Source organism: Pseudorca crassidens, chromosome 13 (assembly GCF_039906515.1).
Source record: "Pseudorca crassidens isolate mPseCra1 chromosome 13, mPseCra1.hap1, whole genome shotgun sequence".
Taxonomy (NCBI): Eukaryota; Metazoa; Chordata; class Mammalia; order Artiodactyla; family Delphinidae; genus Pseudorca; species Pseudorca crassidens.
In genome coordinates, this window is record NC_090308.1 from 29,881,812 (window position 1) to 29,901,027 (window position 19,216).

At 38.7% G+C, this 19,216-nt stretch overlaps 1 protein-coding gene across 1 annotated transcript; it reads left to right on the forward strand.

Annotated features, from left to right (window-relative positions):
- Nucleotides 1-1,526: 1,526 nt before the first annotated feature.
- Nucleotides 1,527-18,774, forward strand: VNN2 (vanin 2). The gene is made up of 7 exons (XM_067702934.1): nucleotides 1,527-1,739; nucleotides 1,858-1,988; nucleotides 8,596-8,788; nucleotides 10,737-11,025; nucleotides 12,337-12,707; nucleotides 14,088-14,258; nucleotides 18,281-18,774. The coding sequence occupies exons 1-7, from the start codon at nucleotides 1,527-1,529 to the stop codon at nucleotides 18,470-18,472; spliced, it is 1,560 nt and encodes a 519-aa protein (XP_067559035.1). The 3' UTR covers nucleotides 18,473-18,774.
- Nucleotides 18,775-19,216: the final 442 nt, after the last annotated feature.

The window sequence follows — 19,216 nt, forward strand, 5'->3', positions numbered from 1 at the left end:
TAAAACTAGATTATAAAAATCTCTTTCCCTTCACACTATCCACTAAAAACCTTGACCATTTTTCTAAAAATTATTTTCAGTTTTCTATTCTATAGAGGTAAGAAGTTATTTCTTTACTAAAAATTTCTATTCAAAGCAGAAAGTTTGAGCAGACCTCGTTTATAGCCCTTAGATCTCACCTATATCAAGACTTTTATCTCAGTATGAGAGAAAATATAAAAGAATTTTATTCTTTTCTTTCTACTCTTCTATGCCGTCTAAAAGCATTTGAATGAAGAGACTCAGATTAAAAAACAAAATCAAAAACCGAAAAACCCCACTAAACTCTTGTGTGATAGGATTGGGACTGGGGAAGGGAGAATATGGATGTCCTAGGAGGTTATCAGAGGTCACATAACATATGCGTTTTTTTTTAAAGTTCATTTATGTGGTTATTTGCCTCTAACAAAAATGAAAATTACATTTTATCTGGGTTATAATAGAGATGATCTTTATAATCACCAACCGGAATGAGATGCTTCCCTTCCCTTCCATCTATCTCCAAAGAAAGGAAGGAAGGGGGGAAGGAGGGAAGAAAGGAAAGAAGGAAGGAAGGAAGGAGAGAGGGATGGGGCAGAAAGGAGTGGGGGAGGAAGGAGGCTTAGTCCCCGGAGGGCTAGGGCCCCCTTAGCAGAAGTACTTGATTTCTCCTCTGGCCAAACACCAGGGACCAGCACCCGGAGGATCAGTTCTTTGGGTACTAAGGATGCAGCAGTGAGCAAACCGGACACAAAATCTTGTTTTTATGGAGTGCAAGTTCAGAGTCTTTACTAGGTAAGTCAGAGTGTTGACTTGGGTGAATTTTCTTCCCAATATTGCCCTGTATTGCATTTTCCTAGTAGCAAATATTTTAAAATTTTTTCTTCTCTTCTAAAAATAAACATGATGTAGATCTGTCAACAGAACAGAAAAAAATTATTATCTAGTTTTTGTAATTTAATAAATGAGATTTGTTGTATTATGGTTTTTCACATGAGAGTTAATTTAGTTACTATTTTCTTTCTATTAATAAAAAGGTACAATTGTACTACATTTGAATTTTGTCTTTTTGAAATTTGACATTAAATCTTATCAATAGTACATGTACAATCCTTGTAATACTTTTTTTTTCTTTTTTGCGGTACGCGGGCCTCCCACTGTTGTGGCCTCTCCCGTTGCGGAGCACAGGCTCCGGATGCGCAGACTCAGCGGCCATGGCTCACGGGCCCAGCCGCTCCGCGGCATGTGGGATCTTCCCAGACCGGGGCACGAACCCGTGTCCCCTGCATCGGCAGGCGGATTCTCAACCACTGCGCCACCAGGGAAGCCCCTTGTAATACTTTTTGATTGTATTCAGGGAACTGAAATTTTTTTCCTCCAAAATGATCAGGCATAATATTCATGAGATTGTAAAATAAGAGCTGGCAGTCATGTTACCTAAATGTTCCTTCCTTTATAAATACTACATGAATGTTACTTTCACTTGCAGAACTCACTAGACCTTGACCATGATCATTTCCTCTTTTCAAACCTCCGTGGCAGTTTTTGCGCTAATTATTCTGCATGTCAGTGCTTTGGCTACTTTCAAAGCTGCAGTATATGAACATGCTGTCATATTGCCAAATGACACAGAAACACCCGTTTCTCAGGATTATGCCTTGCTCCTCATGAACAGGAATATAGATATTCTGGAGAGAGCAATTAAGCAGGCTGCTGAACAGGTATTCTTTTATTTCTGCTAATCATAATTTATGAGGGGCATGAGAGCTGGTGAAGATTGGAGTGTTGAATTGTCTACATACATAGGGAAATAATTTTGATTTAACTTGTTTTGAACAGGGTGCTCAGATCATTGTGACTCCGGAAGATGCAATTTACGGATGGAAATTTACCAGTGAAGCCATTTTCCCTTATCTGGAGGATATTCCAGATCCTCTGGTGAATTGGATTCCATGTCAAGACCCACACAGGTATTTGAGTTATCCTAGGTGTTTGTACAGAAGTGCTGTGGTTCTCTAAAATGTACACGTTCACTTCAGCAAAATGATAAATTCTGAATGATCACATATGTGGTGTATGTTATTGTTTTATATTTATATATATATCTTGGCATTCATTAGATTTTTAAAAATTGTACCTAGATGCCATTTAACAATTATTTATAATCTAGTATCTTTATTAAATTTGGAGAAATATAAAAATATTTATTACTGGGATTAGAAACTAAGGGGAACACGATCTCATGAATATTAATTTCTCATGAAAATTAATTTCTGAAGTGGACACACGGGGTTGTGTTTGGAAAATATTCCAAGGTCTCTATTGAAGGTACTATATTTCAATTCATAGTCTCTCTGCTCTAGAATCTGTTTCCCAGGCAGAAAGACCTCACTATCTACTTTCTAGTGAGACTTTATGTTTTGAAACTTTGCATTTTCCTAGGCTCATAAAGCTAACTTTCCTGGGAAAAAGTAACCTAGAAACTTTCTAATGTAAAATATTTAATATATGTGTGTATATTTAATATATAACTCCTACTATCTACTAAGGCTTGAATTATTGAGGCATGGGTTGCACAATTCCATACTGGCAGTAAAAAGTCCCTCACTCTTTCACACTCGTTCTTGCACTTTCTTTCACCCTCTTGCACTTTCTCTCACTCTTGTACCTCAAATTAAGTTTGTTAAACATCCCTTTGCCATGTTCCTGCTGGAGGATTATGGATACCACGCTTTTTGAGGCACTCGTGGTTAGTGTAAATTTTATATAAGGGTTATCAGAAAACAGCTTTTCTCAGCTCTAAAGAGACTAACCGCGCAACGAGGAGAATATCAGGTTACATGACAGTCAACTGCTCCACTTGCCAATCATTCCTGTTCTGAGCTGATGCTTCCTATGATGTTTGTAAGAAACACTTTTGTGGAAGAAGAGGGGCAATAGCTGGACAGTCTTTCTTTTTTTTTTATAAATTTATTTATTTATTTTTGGGTGTGTTGGGTCTTCATTTCTGTGCGAGGGCTTTCTCTAGTTGTGGAGAGCGGGGACCACTCTTCATCGCGGTGTGCGGGCCTCTCACTGTCTCGGCCTCTCTTGTTGTGGAGCACGGGCTCCAGATGCGCAGGCTCAGTAGTTGTGGCTCAGAGGCCTAGTTGCTCCGCAGCAGGTGGGATCTTCCCAGACCAGGGCTCAAACCCGTGTCCTCTGCATTGGCAGGCAGATTCTCAACCACTGCGCCACCAGGGAAGTCCTGGACAATCTTTCTGCCTAGAAGTTTTGAGAAAGGGGACAACCCATTTGTTTTCATCTCACAGTAGGATTGTAAGATGGACTTCCTGTTAAAAACAACATATGTTGCAAATTTATGGACTAGTCAAATATCACAGTAGCTTTGGAAACTGGTGAAGGTTGGGAGAGAGGTCTATTCCATATGGTTAGTAAATACCTCTTTCATAGCACTACGCTAGAAAAAAGAAATTTTGTCAGAAAATGGGCTTGCGTTGTCACCCAATACAGTTACATTTAATTCATTTAACTATTACTTATTGAGCATCTACTGTGTGCCAGATACTATTTTAAGAATAGGAGATATAGCACTTATTAAAACAAAGTCTTTGCCCTCCCTGTGGCTTATGAATATTCTAGTGGGAGAAGATAGATGTAAACAAACACATTTATTATATAGAATGTCATTTGGAGATAAGAATAGGGATGCTGACTGAAAAAAAAAAAGCACAACCTAATAGTTGACAATTATGTTTTCTTTGGGGCTTTACCAAGGACTTTAGCCTGGGATACAGCCCCTCAGATACCTCTTTGGACAGTTCCAAGGAGGTAAGGTAGGAACCAAGATATATAGGAGTTTTTGCAACCCCCCCAAAGGAAAAAACAAACAAGGTAGCCCAACATCAAAAGATTACTGCTAATGAGATGTCCCCGGCGGTCCAGTGGTTAGGACTCCATGCTTCCACTGAAGGGGCGGCAGGTTCAATCCCTGGTCGGGGAACCAAGATCCCATAGGCCACTCGGCACGACCAGAAAACAAAAGAAAACAAACAAACAAACAAAGAGGGACTCCCAGGTGTTTGGCCTGAGCAGTTGGAGGCGTGGAATTGCCATTTACAGACATAGGGAGTGTTACTGAACCAAACTTGGGTCCACTTGCCCAGGCACAGCAAAGCCTATCTACTGACACCGGGCTGTGGTGAAGGAAAGTGCAGGGCCAAGCAAGGCATACAGGCAGCTCATGCTGAAAAGACCGAAACTGCCCGATGGATTTTAGGGAAGGGTTTTTAAAGGCAAGGTGAGGGAGATAGTGGCAGGGTGTGTGATCAGCTCTTGCAGTTCTCTGATTGGTTGATGGTGAGGTAACAGGGTGATGTCACAGGGGTTAACATCATCTATCCTCAGGCTCCAGCCAGTCTGGGGGTTATGTGCTCATGGTCATCATGCAATTAGCTTCTTCCATCTGGTGGGGATTTTAGTATCTGCAAAACGATTGAGGAATGTGTGTCAGACTCTGTTGTTTATGTTCTTTGGGGAGGAACTAAAGATTCTGTGACTCTGCTGTATAGCTAATCTATTATTTAAATTGTTACCAGTTCTCCCCGCCCAACTGCTTTTTTTTTTTACTATGTGTTTACATCCTTCCAATCATTAATTCTTGAGCCAGTTTTTTGTGACTCAGGGGAGGCCTGGAAGACTAAAGCTTTTCCACAAAAAAAGAGGCAGGTAGAGGGCATGGAGGTTGGGGAGAGTCTGTCCTGGGAAGGTCCCATAGGGTCCTCTCGGTTACAGGAGCACTGAAGGAATAGAAAGTCTGGGATGGAACTCAGGAAATCAGTTTTGTGCATCTGAAGTTTGAGCTGTGATTTAATAGATATCCAACTGGAGATGTAACCCTGGCAGTTGCATATTCGAGTCTGGCATGAAAGAGTCTGGCAAGGTCAGTGTTGGAGGGAGAAAGTCAGGGAGAAAAAATTTTTAAATCAGATTTACTAACCTGGATAAGAGTAACTATCAATCCATCCCTTTTCATGCATTCATTCACGCATTAACCCATGTAACCAGCAAATGTATAAAGAGCTGCAGTAAGGAAGCAGGAGGTGCAGTCATGATAAAGAAGCGTCTGAGGTTTGAATTCAGATTGCCTGTTAAATACAAGCTCCAAAACACATAATTGTGCTGTAAAAATCAAAGGTGAACCTTACTAGATTCTCATTGGTGAGGTCGGGGATGTGCTTTAGCAGTGGCAGCTCAAATGAGGAATCATCTATAAATATCTCCTAAGTAAATCTAGGTCCACAGTAATCTTCTCACATACAGGTCTTTTTTTTTTAATATAAATTTATCTATTTAAATTTATTTATTTTTGGTTCTGTTGGGTCTTTGTTGCTGCACGTGGGCTTTCTCTGGTTGCGGCGAGCGGGGGCTATTCTTCGTTGCTGTGCGCGGGCTTCTCACTGTGGTGGCTTCTCTTGCTGCGGAGCACGGGCTCTAGGTGCACAGGCTTCAGTAGTTGTGGCACCCGGGCTCAGTAGTTGTGGCACACGGGCTTAGTTGCTCAGCGGCATGTGGGATCTTCCCGGACCAGGGCTCGAACCCATGCCCTTACATTGGCAGGCAGATTCCTAACCACTGTGCCACCAGGGAAGCCCAATACAGGCCTTTTTTTCAAATCACATTGCTCTTAAAAATGAAACTAATGTAATAATGTAGTTTATAGGATGGATAAGTTTATCATCATTCTATTCAGACACTCACATTTATAAATTTCCTCTTGTTTGCCTTCTATAAATAAACTCCATGTTCAAACCTATTAAGCTTTAGGAAATAAAACACAATATCTATCATCTATGCAAGAATAATAAAGTTGCATTTTTAAATATTGATAATCATATTTAGTTTTAAAAAGATACCCTAACATGGCTCTCACTCTGTTCCTTTCACATGTAGTGTGACTATTCTCAAGTAAGGTTAATAACTTATCAATAAGTATATTGCCACCTCCACATTGGTCAGTAATGTCAAAGAGCAAAGAATCTTGGTCCTCAGTGGAAGCAGAAATGTCTCAAAGAGTTACCTATTCACAGATGAAACCACAAAAATAAAAAAACACTCTACATATTCTTTATTCAGGGTAAAAATAGAGACCTTTCAAGCACATTTTAATTTTTATTTTTATTTAGAGATTACTTTGTTAGTTTTTGTAATCAAACCCATGTAGATGAGACCTTACATATTGAATACAGTGTGTTACCCCTGTACAAATGGAAAAAATTATGTGTTAACGTTTCTAGACCAATATAGCTGTTAATTTCTGTACAGTGCCAACCCAACACAGTACAACTGGGATACTTTTTCCAAAGTTGACAGCACAGCTAAAGTTTCCAAAAATTCCAATTTTATGTATATACATATATATGTGTATATATATATATATATATATTTATTTATTTATTTATATTCAAAGACCAAGAGCAGTATTTTATACGTCACTAACAGCAACAGCGTTTCCAGGTTCTGCAGGCATCTGAACAAAATTATAGAGACATATAGCGCACTCCATTCAAGAAAAAAAGGTAAAAAAACAAAACCTCAGAAAACAGCAAAGTTCTGTTACTGTTGTGGTACCTGGCACCATTTTCTTTATTAGCTTCTCAATCATCATCTGGAAAGAAGACATTCTAGAATAACATCATTATAAATAGATCTGATAAAGCATGGTCACTACTATGTATCATAAAGCAGGTACAAGATATTTTACATTCACAGAGGTATGATACAGTACTGTCCTACATCTGTAATGCTATAGGATATAATTAAAAAGACATTATTTGAAACTTGATTCTACTTTTCCAGCAGAGGGCCCAAAGGATGGTTACGACACAGCTCTGGTACAGAAATGTACCTTCTTAGATAGGATTTCCCTTCTTTAGTGTCACAGTTCTAGGCACTCACTGTCAAGCACATTTTTATGTCCTTAAACATAAACTTTTAAAAAGTATTTCTATAGTAGGAAAGTTAGTTTTATCATATAAAGTTATTCAATTCATTGTAAAGACACAGTAGTCAAATTTTCTATAAGACCTGCAAACATTTCTGTTCATACTCCTTTCATCTCCAAAGATAAGAATTATAGACCACTTTGCATAACATAAGGCCACAGAGTTACAGCTAAAAAGAAAGTCACAAAGGTAAGAATGATGTCCCTTCTGTTGTAGTCTGCTATTTATTTGTCAGTTATCTTGGTATCTTCAGAGTATGGACTTCCAAAGTTCAGGGCACTCAGAGCTGGCCTTGGTCTAATGGCTCACAGCACTACCATTTCTAGGGGAGTTCCAGTGGTGTTCCATTCCTGCACTACCCAGGTAATACGTCTGCATTTCGGATTACCACAACTAACACACTGAGACCACTACCTCTGCCCTCACACCAGAAGGAAAGCTCATTTGGCTATTCCCTAACTACCAAGAAACAAATTCCCAAATACATCTTAAACTTCAAGACTTTAGGAGCTGGATTATTTTTGGAAATAATAAAAGAATAAACTTCCTTTATAAAAAGAAAAGAAACTTACCGCTAAGAGGGAGAAAACAATTTTTAACACCGTGATGAGTTCACCTGTGGAGTGAGTTACAGAAGAGATCTAATGCTTGAGCTATAAAAAACTGCAGTGTTTAGACTCAGTGCAGACGAGGAGGAACCAGAAAAGGAGATGGAGAAAAGCACCCAGTGAGTAGGAGAATGAGAGCATGGGGTCCAATAAGCAAGGTGAAGTGTTTCCGGGAGGAGGGTGTAAGTAACTGTGTCAACTGCTGCAGGTAAGTAGCACAAGATCACAAGATGTCACATGAAGATGACATCATGTGGATGTCATCATCAGTATTAGTGAGAGTTGTCCGGTGGGATGATAGCGATGAAAGCTGATCTGAGCGCTTCTAAAGAGAACGGGAGAAGATGGGCTGAGGATTGCAAAATGTCCAGCTCTTCCAGGGAGTTTTGTTGTAAGATGGACCTAAGGTATGGAGCATAAAGTAGAGGGGCATGGGGGTCAAGAGAGGTTTTTTATTTTATTTTGATTAAAGAAGAGAGGTACTAGAGCATATTTGCATGCTGATGGAATGAACTAGTAGAGAGATGACAACCGTTGGTGCAGGAGAGTGAATAATAAATTGCTGGAGCAATAGATACAATGTGGAAAAAAATTCATCAAGGTTAGGCACAATTTGTGACTTCTACATATAATCTCTATCATATCACATAATTATCATTTCTTTTTTGTATGAGAACAATTAAGATCCAGTTTCACAGCAACTTTGAAGTTTATCATGCAGGATTGTTGACTATAAGTGCTATGTTATACATTCAGTCTCCAGGACTTATTTATCTATTCGTTGCAAGTTTGTACCCTTAAACTTCATCTCCCCAGTTCCCCACAATCCAGCCCATAGTAACCACCATTCTATCTTCTGTTTCTCCAAGTTTGACTTTTAAAAATTCCACATATAAGTTATATCAGACAGTATTTGTCTTTCTCTCTCTGACTTACCGAAATGTCTTAATTCAAACTGGATTTAGATTTGGTCATACACCAGTACAAGCAAGACTCAGCTGCCTGGCCAAGGACAACTCTATCTATGTCGTGGCAAATATCGGGGACAAAAAGCCATGTCATTCCCGTGACTCCGCGTGTCCTCCTAATGGCCATTATCAATACAACACCAACGTGGTGTATGATGCAAATGGAAAGCTGGTGGCACGTTACCATAAGGTAAGAGGGGGTGGGTGTGTAATATGGAGCCTGCTATGAGGGGGTGGATGCTGTGTTTAAGAGTTAGAGCTTCATTCTCTTATAACACAATGTTACCAAGATTTTTTTAAAGCGAGCAATAAAGAAAATGACACTTTAGAAACGCGGAAAAAATTGTAGGCAGAGACCTCTAAGAAAGGTTTGGTAATAGTCCAGGATTGAGGTAAAGTTTTTGCATATATAAAACAAGTAATTTTAATATTGATATAAAAGATACTGAGATGACTGTAGTCTGGATACCATTTAATTTTGAAATGATAAAAGATGTTTCCACATTGTATGACTCAGTTACATGGAAATTAATTTCCCTGCTTTCTATCAAGTCACAAAAATGATCTTTCTCTTTTAGTTTCTATACCAGTTAACTTAATTATCCTCTTGTTGATTTAAGGTCAAATCATAAGATTTTTACTTTAAAATCTGAATTGAAAGAGTAAAATAACCTGAAGTCATAATTTTGTACTAAATTGGACCGGGAGAGAGGCTGACCTTTTAAATGGTTATGGGATGTGCAGGTCAGTGTGAATGTTCCTTTTCCTCTCCCATATGTTTTCTAAGCATCTTAATTGTGGCTTCAAAATCTTCTGACTGGAGAAATTATCTCCTGGAACTCCTAGTGAAAAATAAAAATTACTCAAGAAGAGTGATATTGAGCCAATGACTTTCAAATGTTTTTGATCATATACCTCTACATGGAAAAAAATTTTAACGTGAGTCCTCAAAATAAAATATATTTATGTTTACTTGTGTGTTTATTTGTGTATTTATAAATAAAACACAAAACTTTCAAAAAGTTTTCTTCATAAACTTGTGGGTTTCCCAACTTGTTTTTATATGTAATTAAACTTCTGTGTTCTCAAAAATGTGTCTCAGACTGGAAATAGAAATGTCAGTACTTCCATTTTCCTTGTTTCAGAGACTGTGTTTGCATTGTGAGTATCATTTTTAAAGGCTCTTTCTTTGCAGCTACTCTTCCATTCTGTAAGTGTTGACCTAGTTAAACTGGTAGCATAGTTGGTCAATCCATTTATCTAGGCCCAGTAAACGGCAGGATGGCACAGTGCACTGGATGTGGACAGCTAATGAGGACCTGGGTCATCCTAAAGTGAGAAGCTCTCACTCTTCCATCAGGGTACCTTGGAACAGTTCGTGACCCATGCTCTCTGACATATGGATCTGATAAGAGTACTTTTGTCAATCAATTCTTAAAATGCTAGTAAATTTCAATTAAAAATTTTTTTTAGGTAGAAAATAAATTTAGAGAGAAGTTTTAATAGTCTGGCTCCCAACCCTCAGTTTTTTCTACTTCGCAAATCATTTTATTAAGCTGTTGACCCTGATTATTAAGTTAGAGTAGGTTCATTTCTCAAGTTTACTTGGAAGGAATCAGAGAGAATGAAATAAAATATTTATTTTTAACAACAATTTTGAAAGCTGGGTAAGAGTCCCTGAAATTACTTTGGATGGGACACTGTAAAGAGGGAGAGGGCCTCCCTCATCTGATTAATAGATATTTGTTGTGCATCTATTATGTTTCTAGGTATCAGGGACTCAAAGAAAAATGATGTATGTCTTCAGCTTTCAAGAAGCACATAGTGTTTAGGATTTATGGGGAGGTATTTTGCTCCTCATTGAGAGAGGGAGGAAGATAAGGAGAGAGAGGGAGGGAGAGAGGGAGAAAGAGAGGGAAAGATAGAGAGAGAGAGAGGGAGAGAGGGAGTGAGAGAGACTATATTTCTTCGTATTTTTCTTTGGAAATTAACTTCCACTCACCAGAGTCATTCATCTTCTATAGATTTCCTGCTCTTGAGCATGGCCAAATCTCAAAATTACTAACTTGGAGAGTTTTCATGTGTCACCTTTTCAATAAAAAAGCCGTTCCTGGTTTCATCCTGTGTGTTTGTTATAGTACAACCTCTACTCTGAGCTTCAGTTTGATGTCCCCGAAAAGCCAGAGCTGGTGACTTTCAACACCTCCTTTGGGAAGTTTGGCATTTTCACATGCTTTGATATCCTCTTCCATGATCCTGCTGTGACCCTGGTGAAAGATTTCCACGTGGACACTATATTGTTTCCCACAGCTTGGATGAATGTTTTGCCCTTTTTGACAGCTATTGAGTTTCATTCAGCTTGGGCAATGGGAATGAGAGTTAATCTTCTTGTGGCCAACACACATAATGTCCGCCTAAAAATGACAGGTAATTCATGACCACATGTGGTTTGCTGATTATATTTCTAAATGCAGAGAAATTTGTGCCTCAGATATGACCTGTTGTAATTTTTTGGTTCTTTGTTGAGACTTCTCACTATGTTTGTATCCTTTTATTAAAAAAAAAAAAAAGGAAGAAGAAAACAAAAGCTACTGCTTGATTATAACAGCTATGGCTGTGTTAAGACTTTTATATGTATTATTTCATCTATCCTCACAACAACTCTATGTATGCACTGAGTACTAGCATTCCAATTTTGCAGATTAGAAAACTGAGACACACAAAGATGCAAGTAACTTGCCAAAGGCCACGAGATAGTAGGGGGCAAAGCAGGGAACTAAACAAGATATGCTCTATAACTGGCAAGGCAGAGTAGTGTATTATTGACATGTTGCTGTATAACAAGTTGCTTTAAAAGTAAAAAGTGAAAGTGGCTTAAAAACAATAAACATTTATTATCTTACACTTTGTGTTGGTCAGGAATTTGGGAGTAGCTTAACTGGGTGGTCCTGGCTCAGGCCATCTCTTCAGGCTACATTAAACTGTTGGCTGGGCTAAAAGTCATCTGAAGCCTTGATTGGGGCTGGCAGGTCTGCTTCCAGGATGGCTCACTCATATGGCTATTGGTAGGGTTCCTCTCTTTCTCAGTGGGTGTTGAGAGGAGACCTTCATTTCTTGCACATGGGCCTCTCCATAGGGCTGTGTGATGTATCCTTATGACATAGCAGCTGGCTTCCTCCAGAACAAGTAGTGGGAGAAAGAGGGAAAGAGAGAGGGAGATAAAGAGAGAGAGAGAGAGAGAGAGAGAAAGAGGAAAGCTGCATTGCCGTTAACGACTAGTCACAAACCATTATTTCTACCATGTTCTATTGATTAGGAGTATGTCACTAAGGCAAGCCCACACTCAAAGTGAAGGGAATTAGATCCACCCATTGGAGAAAGGAGTGTTGAAGAATTTTGGAACATATTTGAAAACCACCACAATGGAGAACAGGAGGGAATTTTGCATTAACTTCCCTATCTCTCAGGAACGCCTGAGTACAACGATTTTAATATTTGGCTTAATTTTCTATAATGCTAGTAAATTATATTCAAAGTTTATTTGAAATGAGACCACTGATCATATAGTTTAATCTCCTCCAGTAGAGAATAGGAGAAGTATTATACTTAGGTGTTCAGTACCTTGTGCTTTCTCATTGTGACTGATATTGTGACATGATCACATGCTCAATTCTGATGGGGAAACTGGTGGTGTTGGGTTTGCTTTTTGTTTTTAAAAGACTTGTCTTCCATTCACAGGCAGTGGTATCTATGCACCACACTCTCCCAAAGCGTACCATTATGATATGGAAACAGAGTTGGGAAAGATCCTCTTTGCAGAGGTGGATTCGTATCCCCGAAACTCTCCAACCTACCCACCAGCTGTGAATTGGAGTGCCTACGCCACCACCATCAAACCATTCCCAGGACAGAAAAATTCCTTTAGGGGCTTTATTTCCCGGGATGAGTTCAACTTCACAGAACTCTTTGAAAATGCAGGAAACCTTACAGTCTGTCAAAAAGAGCTGTGCTGTCATTTAAGCTACAGAATGTTAGGAAAAGAGAATGAAGTGTATGTTCTAGGAGCTTTTGCTGGACTTCATGGCAGAAGGAGAAGAGAGTATTGGCAGGTAATCTCAGCTCAAGAGAAAGGGAATGTTTGGATGTCAGTAAATTCCAGGGTTAAGTTTTCATATTTGTCCGAGGGAACCAAATGCTTTTCCTTGGCATGACTTCATGCATTGCCAGTGTCACACACACACACACACACACACACACACACACACACACACCCTTTGGGATTAATCATGTGATATTTGCAGGGGGGCTAAGTATCATTGATTGTTTGCTTTGAGCACATTAAAAGAATACCTTAGCCTGACAATGCTGATTTTCTATTTGACTAATGAAACCAGTTTACATATTGAAATGAACTTCAAGAAGGCTTCTTTAAGTAGCTTTGCTGACACATCTGAATATAAAGTCTTGTTTTAACTTTTAAAACCAACAATAAGTAGGGATATCACTTTTATTTTAACTTCTCTTGTAGCCAAATGTCCTGATCATTTAATGCCCTTCCAGTGACAAATTTTTTAAACTTTTTATATAATGTTGGCTATGCATTTGTTTTTTCTTATTTTACTCTGTGCCTCACTGCCTTCTCCTAAGGAAAAAGATATGAAAAAAAAGAGAGATGGTCAAAATTTTAATCATCCTTTTGGCTTTTGTACTCCTGTTTCCCAAATACCTCTACTTTCTTGGGCCAAATGCCATCATCTGACACGCCAGACTAATGGTTTATATCTGTTACCAAGTCCAAGCTTGTACTGCTTGCTGTATGACAGACCAATACATTGAAAGATGAGTTGTTGGGACAAGAAATAGTGACTTTATTTGGAAAGCCAGCAGACTGAGAAGATGGTGGACTAGTGTCCCAAAGAACCATCTTCCCTGAGGTAGAATTCAGGCTTCTTTTACACTAAATGGGGAGGGCGTAAAATCCTAGTTCCATTCAGGCTCTGGAGGGGATGTGTTTATTTTTTCCTTCCTGCAGCCATTCATAGGTATGCCTGGTCTGGAAGTTTCCTGTGAGCTAAACAAAGGTATTTTAGCTCATTACATGAAAGGCAGGATTCTCAGAGATGGTTCATTATGTATAATTTAAAGCTTCTAGGCAGCATGCCTTTAGTGATTAACTTGCAGCAAAAGCAGTAGACTACAAAGGTTTAAATAAAAAGAAACAGATCCAATATGGAGTGGATTTGTTCTTTCCTATTACAAATCTAGTTTTAAACTGGCTTCTTTCTTTCAATCCCACTAGTTACCCAGGAAGTGGGAATTGGTTCTTAATCATTTGCCATTTTCAATAAAGCAGGTAATTATATGATCCAAATCCCTTTATCAAATGGTGAAAATATTTACTTTGCTACGTTTGTAAACTGAGTCAACAGTTCTAGTACAAGTAACTTAGATGCAAGACATTGCATTTTATTTGTGTCTTTTCTACACAGGTATGCACAATGGTGAAATGTAAATCTACTAATCTGGCAACTTGTGGACAGCCAGTAGACACTGCTCTGACAAGATTTGAAATGTTCTCCCTAAGTGGCACATTTAGAACGGAGTATGTTTTTCCTGAAGTGCTACTTACTAAAATCAATCTGGCACCTGGAAAATTTGAGGTAGGATAACTTTAAGAGTGTCTTCATTTTATCTGTTTTCTGAAGTCAAATAAAACAGTCTATGACAACTGTATCTGTTAACTTTTGCTGTGTAAGAGACTCCTCAAAATTTCATGGCTTTACACAATAACTATTTCTTTAGCCCTGATTTTGTGGTTGGTGATGTGAACTGGGTGTAGCTAGGCTGTTCTTCTGGACTAGAAGAGGCTCGGTTGATCTTGGTTGGGCTCATTCATGCATCTGCCGCTAGCAGGAGGGTTGTTTGGGGCTGGCTGATTTGTGATGGCATAGTCTTGGAGAGGTGAGATGATTGGGGCCACTCTCCCTCTGTGGTCCTTCATCTTCCAGAAAGCCTTGTCTTGTTCACACGTTAGATTAAGGAGTCCGAGAGCATAAATAGGGAAAAACACAATAGGCCAGTTCTTTTCAAGTCTCTACTTGCAACATGTTTGCAAATATCTCATCTACCAAAGCAAGTCACATGACCAAGGTAGATTCAAAGGGTGGAGAAATAAATGCTGCAGAACTCTCAATGGGAAGAGCTGTAAAATCATACTGCAAAGGGTATGGATAAAGGAGGGGAAATTTTTGTGACCATTTTTGCAACATACAGCAACTAATTCTAAAGTGATGACACATTGTTGGAATAACACCATAAGATACCTAGACCCTATGAGCCTGAGGCAACATTCATTGCAGAATATTTACTTACAGATTTTTAGTTTCTTTTTGTCACATGTGGAGACAAACAGAAAATCAAATATTTATTTCATAAACCATAGTGACCATAGCCAATTAATCCACAAATTAAGCTAGTCTCAAATTAAAATTAAGATTCTGTAGGTTTGTATCTTCTAGTCAGTACATGGCACATATACACATGTACATACACATACTCTACAAGTTTGGCCCTTAATGTCTTCACTGAACTGTGACAAACAGTGGCAGAGTTTCAGAACCTAAAGTGAAATCACTGCATTTTTTTTTTATAAAAGAAAAAATAGGATGTAAGTTAATTAATCCGAAACATCAAGCAAGGAAATCTTTAAAATTGCAGATTGCTTATGGTCATATATCTGTGTCTGCCTGTTTTATCAGATTGGAATTGGTCATATTTATAAAAATATTTAATTCTGTGATACCAACAGTTCAACATACAGTGCAGCCTTAAGGCTGGGAAACCCAGAGAATGGGAATCCTTGGCTGCCATAGAACCCAGTTAGGCAGAATCTCATCAGCAAATTGAGGCTGGAAAAAAAGCTTAAATGCCAACTACAGAAAATCTTGATCAGATCTGAAGTAAGGGGTCTGGAACTCAAATCCAGTAGTTGAAAGTTGGCTAGAGTGGCACAAATATGTGTAAATGAACTGAAAGTTTCAGGGGCCAATTCAAGGAAGTCAGAGATGGGAAAGTACGGTTCACCCAGGTAAGCTTAGGTATGGGTGCACTATACCTTGTAAGCCCTGCCATTTACATTTAGCACACAATCTAATTTTCTGAGTATGATTTTAAAAAATAGATCAGCAGCGGCATTAGATTCTCAGAGGAGGCGGAGCTCAGGCGGTAACACGAGTGATGGGGAGCGGCTGTAAATACAGATGAAGTTTCGCTCACTTGCCCTCCACTCACATCCTGCTGTGTCGCCCGGTTCCTAACAGGCCACGGACTGGTACTGGTACCAGTCCGTGGCCCGGGGGTTGGGGACCCCTGCCATAGATGACAAGATTTTTACATGAGTCACACTGACCATGTCTTCCTGAGTATTTCCCCAGTTTCCTTGACTAATGGACTCTCCATCAACACATATTTACACGTTATCTTTGAGGATCACTTCTGCAGAGATTCCAACATATTCATTGCCTATCTTTTCCCCATCCTTAGTTCTACGCTAAGAGCATGAAGTGTTACTGACCATCACCACAACTGTGGGAAACATCTTGCTTTAACATTGTAGGTGAACTCTGGTATATTATCAGAAGTGTGGCCTCTGCAACTAACTAGTTATGTAAGTTTGTGCAAGTCAGTTAACCTCTGAATTTCCTGCCTGTAAAATGGGGAGAATATCTTCCTCACTGATTTGGTAATGCATGTGAAAGCACTTTGTGAACAGTGAAGCATTATACAAGCATCAGGATGTATTTTTAGGTACTTACCTCAAAAGGTTTACCTAGTTAACCAAGTTCATCAACAACTGGAGGAAAAGCTTGCCAGAATTAGGCCACGTGTACTGAACATCATGTAAGTACACATCAATGTGCAGACAGAGTGGGGGAGTAGGAGGCCAGGTTCCACTGTAGATACAGTAAATCAGAATCTCTGAGGATGAGACCTATATTTTTCATAGTCCTACAGGTGATTTTGATGGGTAAAAACTACCAGTTTAAGGGAATAGTCAAAAAGGTCAAATTATCTTGAGTGTGTAACTTAGAAGGCCAGCTATATAGTATACTATTATACTATTATATAGTATATTTTAGGAAAATTTGTAACAAGAAAACAGTAAAAAGCTAAGTTCTAACTAGAACCCAAGGGACAATCACCGATGTGGAACAATTAATTCCAAGAAGGTCAAAATAGACAAAATTTTACTATATTGATGAAAAGTCACAAGAAAACTAAATATTTGTGTTTAACTTGTTTCAAACTTTCACCCAAATGTAATTTGAAATATACCTCTGTTATTTCATTTTTGTTCTTTAAGGAACAATTTAATAAACAAGGGACTATTTAGAAACAATGAGCACAATAAACAATGAAGATTTAACATTTTATATTTGTTCATTTAATTACCAACAGGTTGTGTGTTTGACGACTTGTCAGTGAGCTATGTATTTGTGTGTATGTGTCACCACAATAATCATCTTTGAGGATATTTAGTTATTTTCTACTTCTAGTTATAAAGTATCTAATTTCTCACCTTCTAAGCTCTTCCCCATCCAAACTGTCCTTCTCACAACTTATGATGAACTCATTTTCTTTAATTCTTGTTCTATCTGTTGTCTATTTGTGTTTTTTTCTATTCTTGTTCCATTACTTTGCATACATTGCTCCCTTACAGAGAAGCCTCTTGCCTTCAGGATATAGATCTGCTCATTCATGGCTTTCACAAATCCGATCCCTACAGTTCTCTTTGGCCATATGGCTTAGTCTCCTCTTCAATAATCTTCAACTCCAGCTAGTGATGTGCTGTAAATTGTAACAAGCCACTCTCTGAGGAAGAAAAAGAAAAGTTCAGATTTGTGGCATTTGCCAGTTATCATGATGTAAATATTCTCACCACCATCAATTTCAAGAACAGCCATGTTTAACAACCAGCTGTCAAAGTTCCTGGAGATTTAACAGTCTGTTGTTGTGAGCTTACACACCACTGGCTCCAGCACACAACTTGTTCTAACCATATTGGAGTGAGAAAGCACATTGCCTAGATCTGTCACATACATTCCTGTCTCAGAATGAGCCTTTGCTGCTTGATTTCCACTTGGCACAAAGTCTTCCATCATACAGCCCCAGGGAGAAATTCCTAACTGCTCCTTGTAGCAGACTGTATCCCACCTTGGGAAGCAGAGCAGTTCAGCTATTCCTTCTCAGACCTCCTAAGCACATACCTGTTTCCCTCTGCAATATACTAATATACTGATTTCTCTCTTTATATGTGGGATCTTCTCAGTTTCACCATTAACTTTTAAGCTTCTTGAGGGAAGGGTGTTATTTGTGTTCCTCTGGTTCCCGGTTATCTTGCATATAATTGGACTCAATAAATTTTTGCTACTGATGATTTCTGACTTTTCATTAAGGGTTACATCTGATTGTTTAAACTCAATTATTGAACCCTCTAGAATGGCTCTAGTCTTCCTTACATATAAAATAGCTGTTTCCTATCTTTCCCATCTGTTCCCCAACCCCCAACCCCAGCCCTAGCCCCCTTACCTACCATGATATCTAGGATGGTTTCAAAATCATGAGTCTGCTTGTAATGTATATTCTAATCAAGTTGACTATACTTTTCCCACTTTTTCTTTAGGTACTAAAAGATGGGCGTTTGGTAAACAAGAATGGATCATCTGAGCCTATCCTAACAGTGTCACTGTTTGGCAGATGGTACACTAAAGACGTACGTTCCATCTCAGGCGGGACCAGCAACTCAGCAACGACTTACCCGATAATATCCACATTATTAATGATCATAGCTTTGCAAAATATTGTGATGGTGTAGGAATCGCTTTATCACATTCATTGTTGCATCCCAAGTTTACTAAGAAACTTCGAATGGCTCGCTCCCCAGTATAGACCAAGGATTTCCAAATATATATTTTTTCTCATCAAGGATTATATTTAAGTGTTATGGTAATTTTGCCTCTTTTTTGGCTACGCTGAAATAATACAGTATGGTATAATGGTATAATTGAGGTTTGGGTCATGTAAATGAGGATTAATCCTGGCTCCAGCCTTATTAGCTGTGTGTGTGAGCATAAGCAGAGTGAAGAGCTTCAGGAACATTGTAAATATAGTGGTAGCCTTGGGAGAGAACAGTAATGATGGGAATTGAGACGTTTATGACTGAATTCCCTTTGACATTAAAGACAGTTTGAACTCATCTAGTTTTCTGTGCTAATGATTGGGGAGGATTTGCTTTCTAATCAGATGGAAATATAAACTCATTGGAGTTTCACTGGAAACATAAACTCCAACGTTGATGTTTATCTTAACAATGAAAGTTGTTTTGAGATGTTCTAGAAGAAATAATAGCTAGTCCAGGTTAATGGGTATTCATAGCTCCAAACAGTCCTGCCTAAAGGCTGTGGTGTAATCTAACAGGCACAAATCCCATAACACAAAGACCATGACTGTTTTTTGTTTTTAATTTAATTAATTTATTTATTTTTGGCTGTGTTGAGTCTTTGTTGCTGCGCACGGCCTTTCTCTAGCTGTGGCGAGTGACGGTTACTCTTTGCTGCGG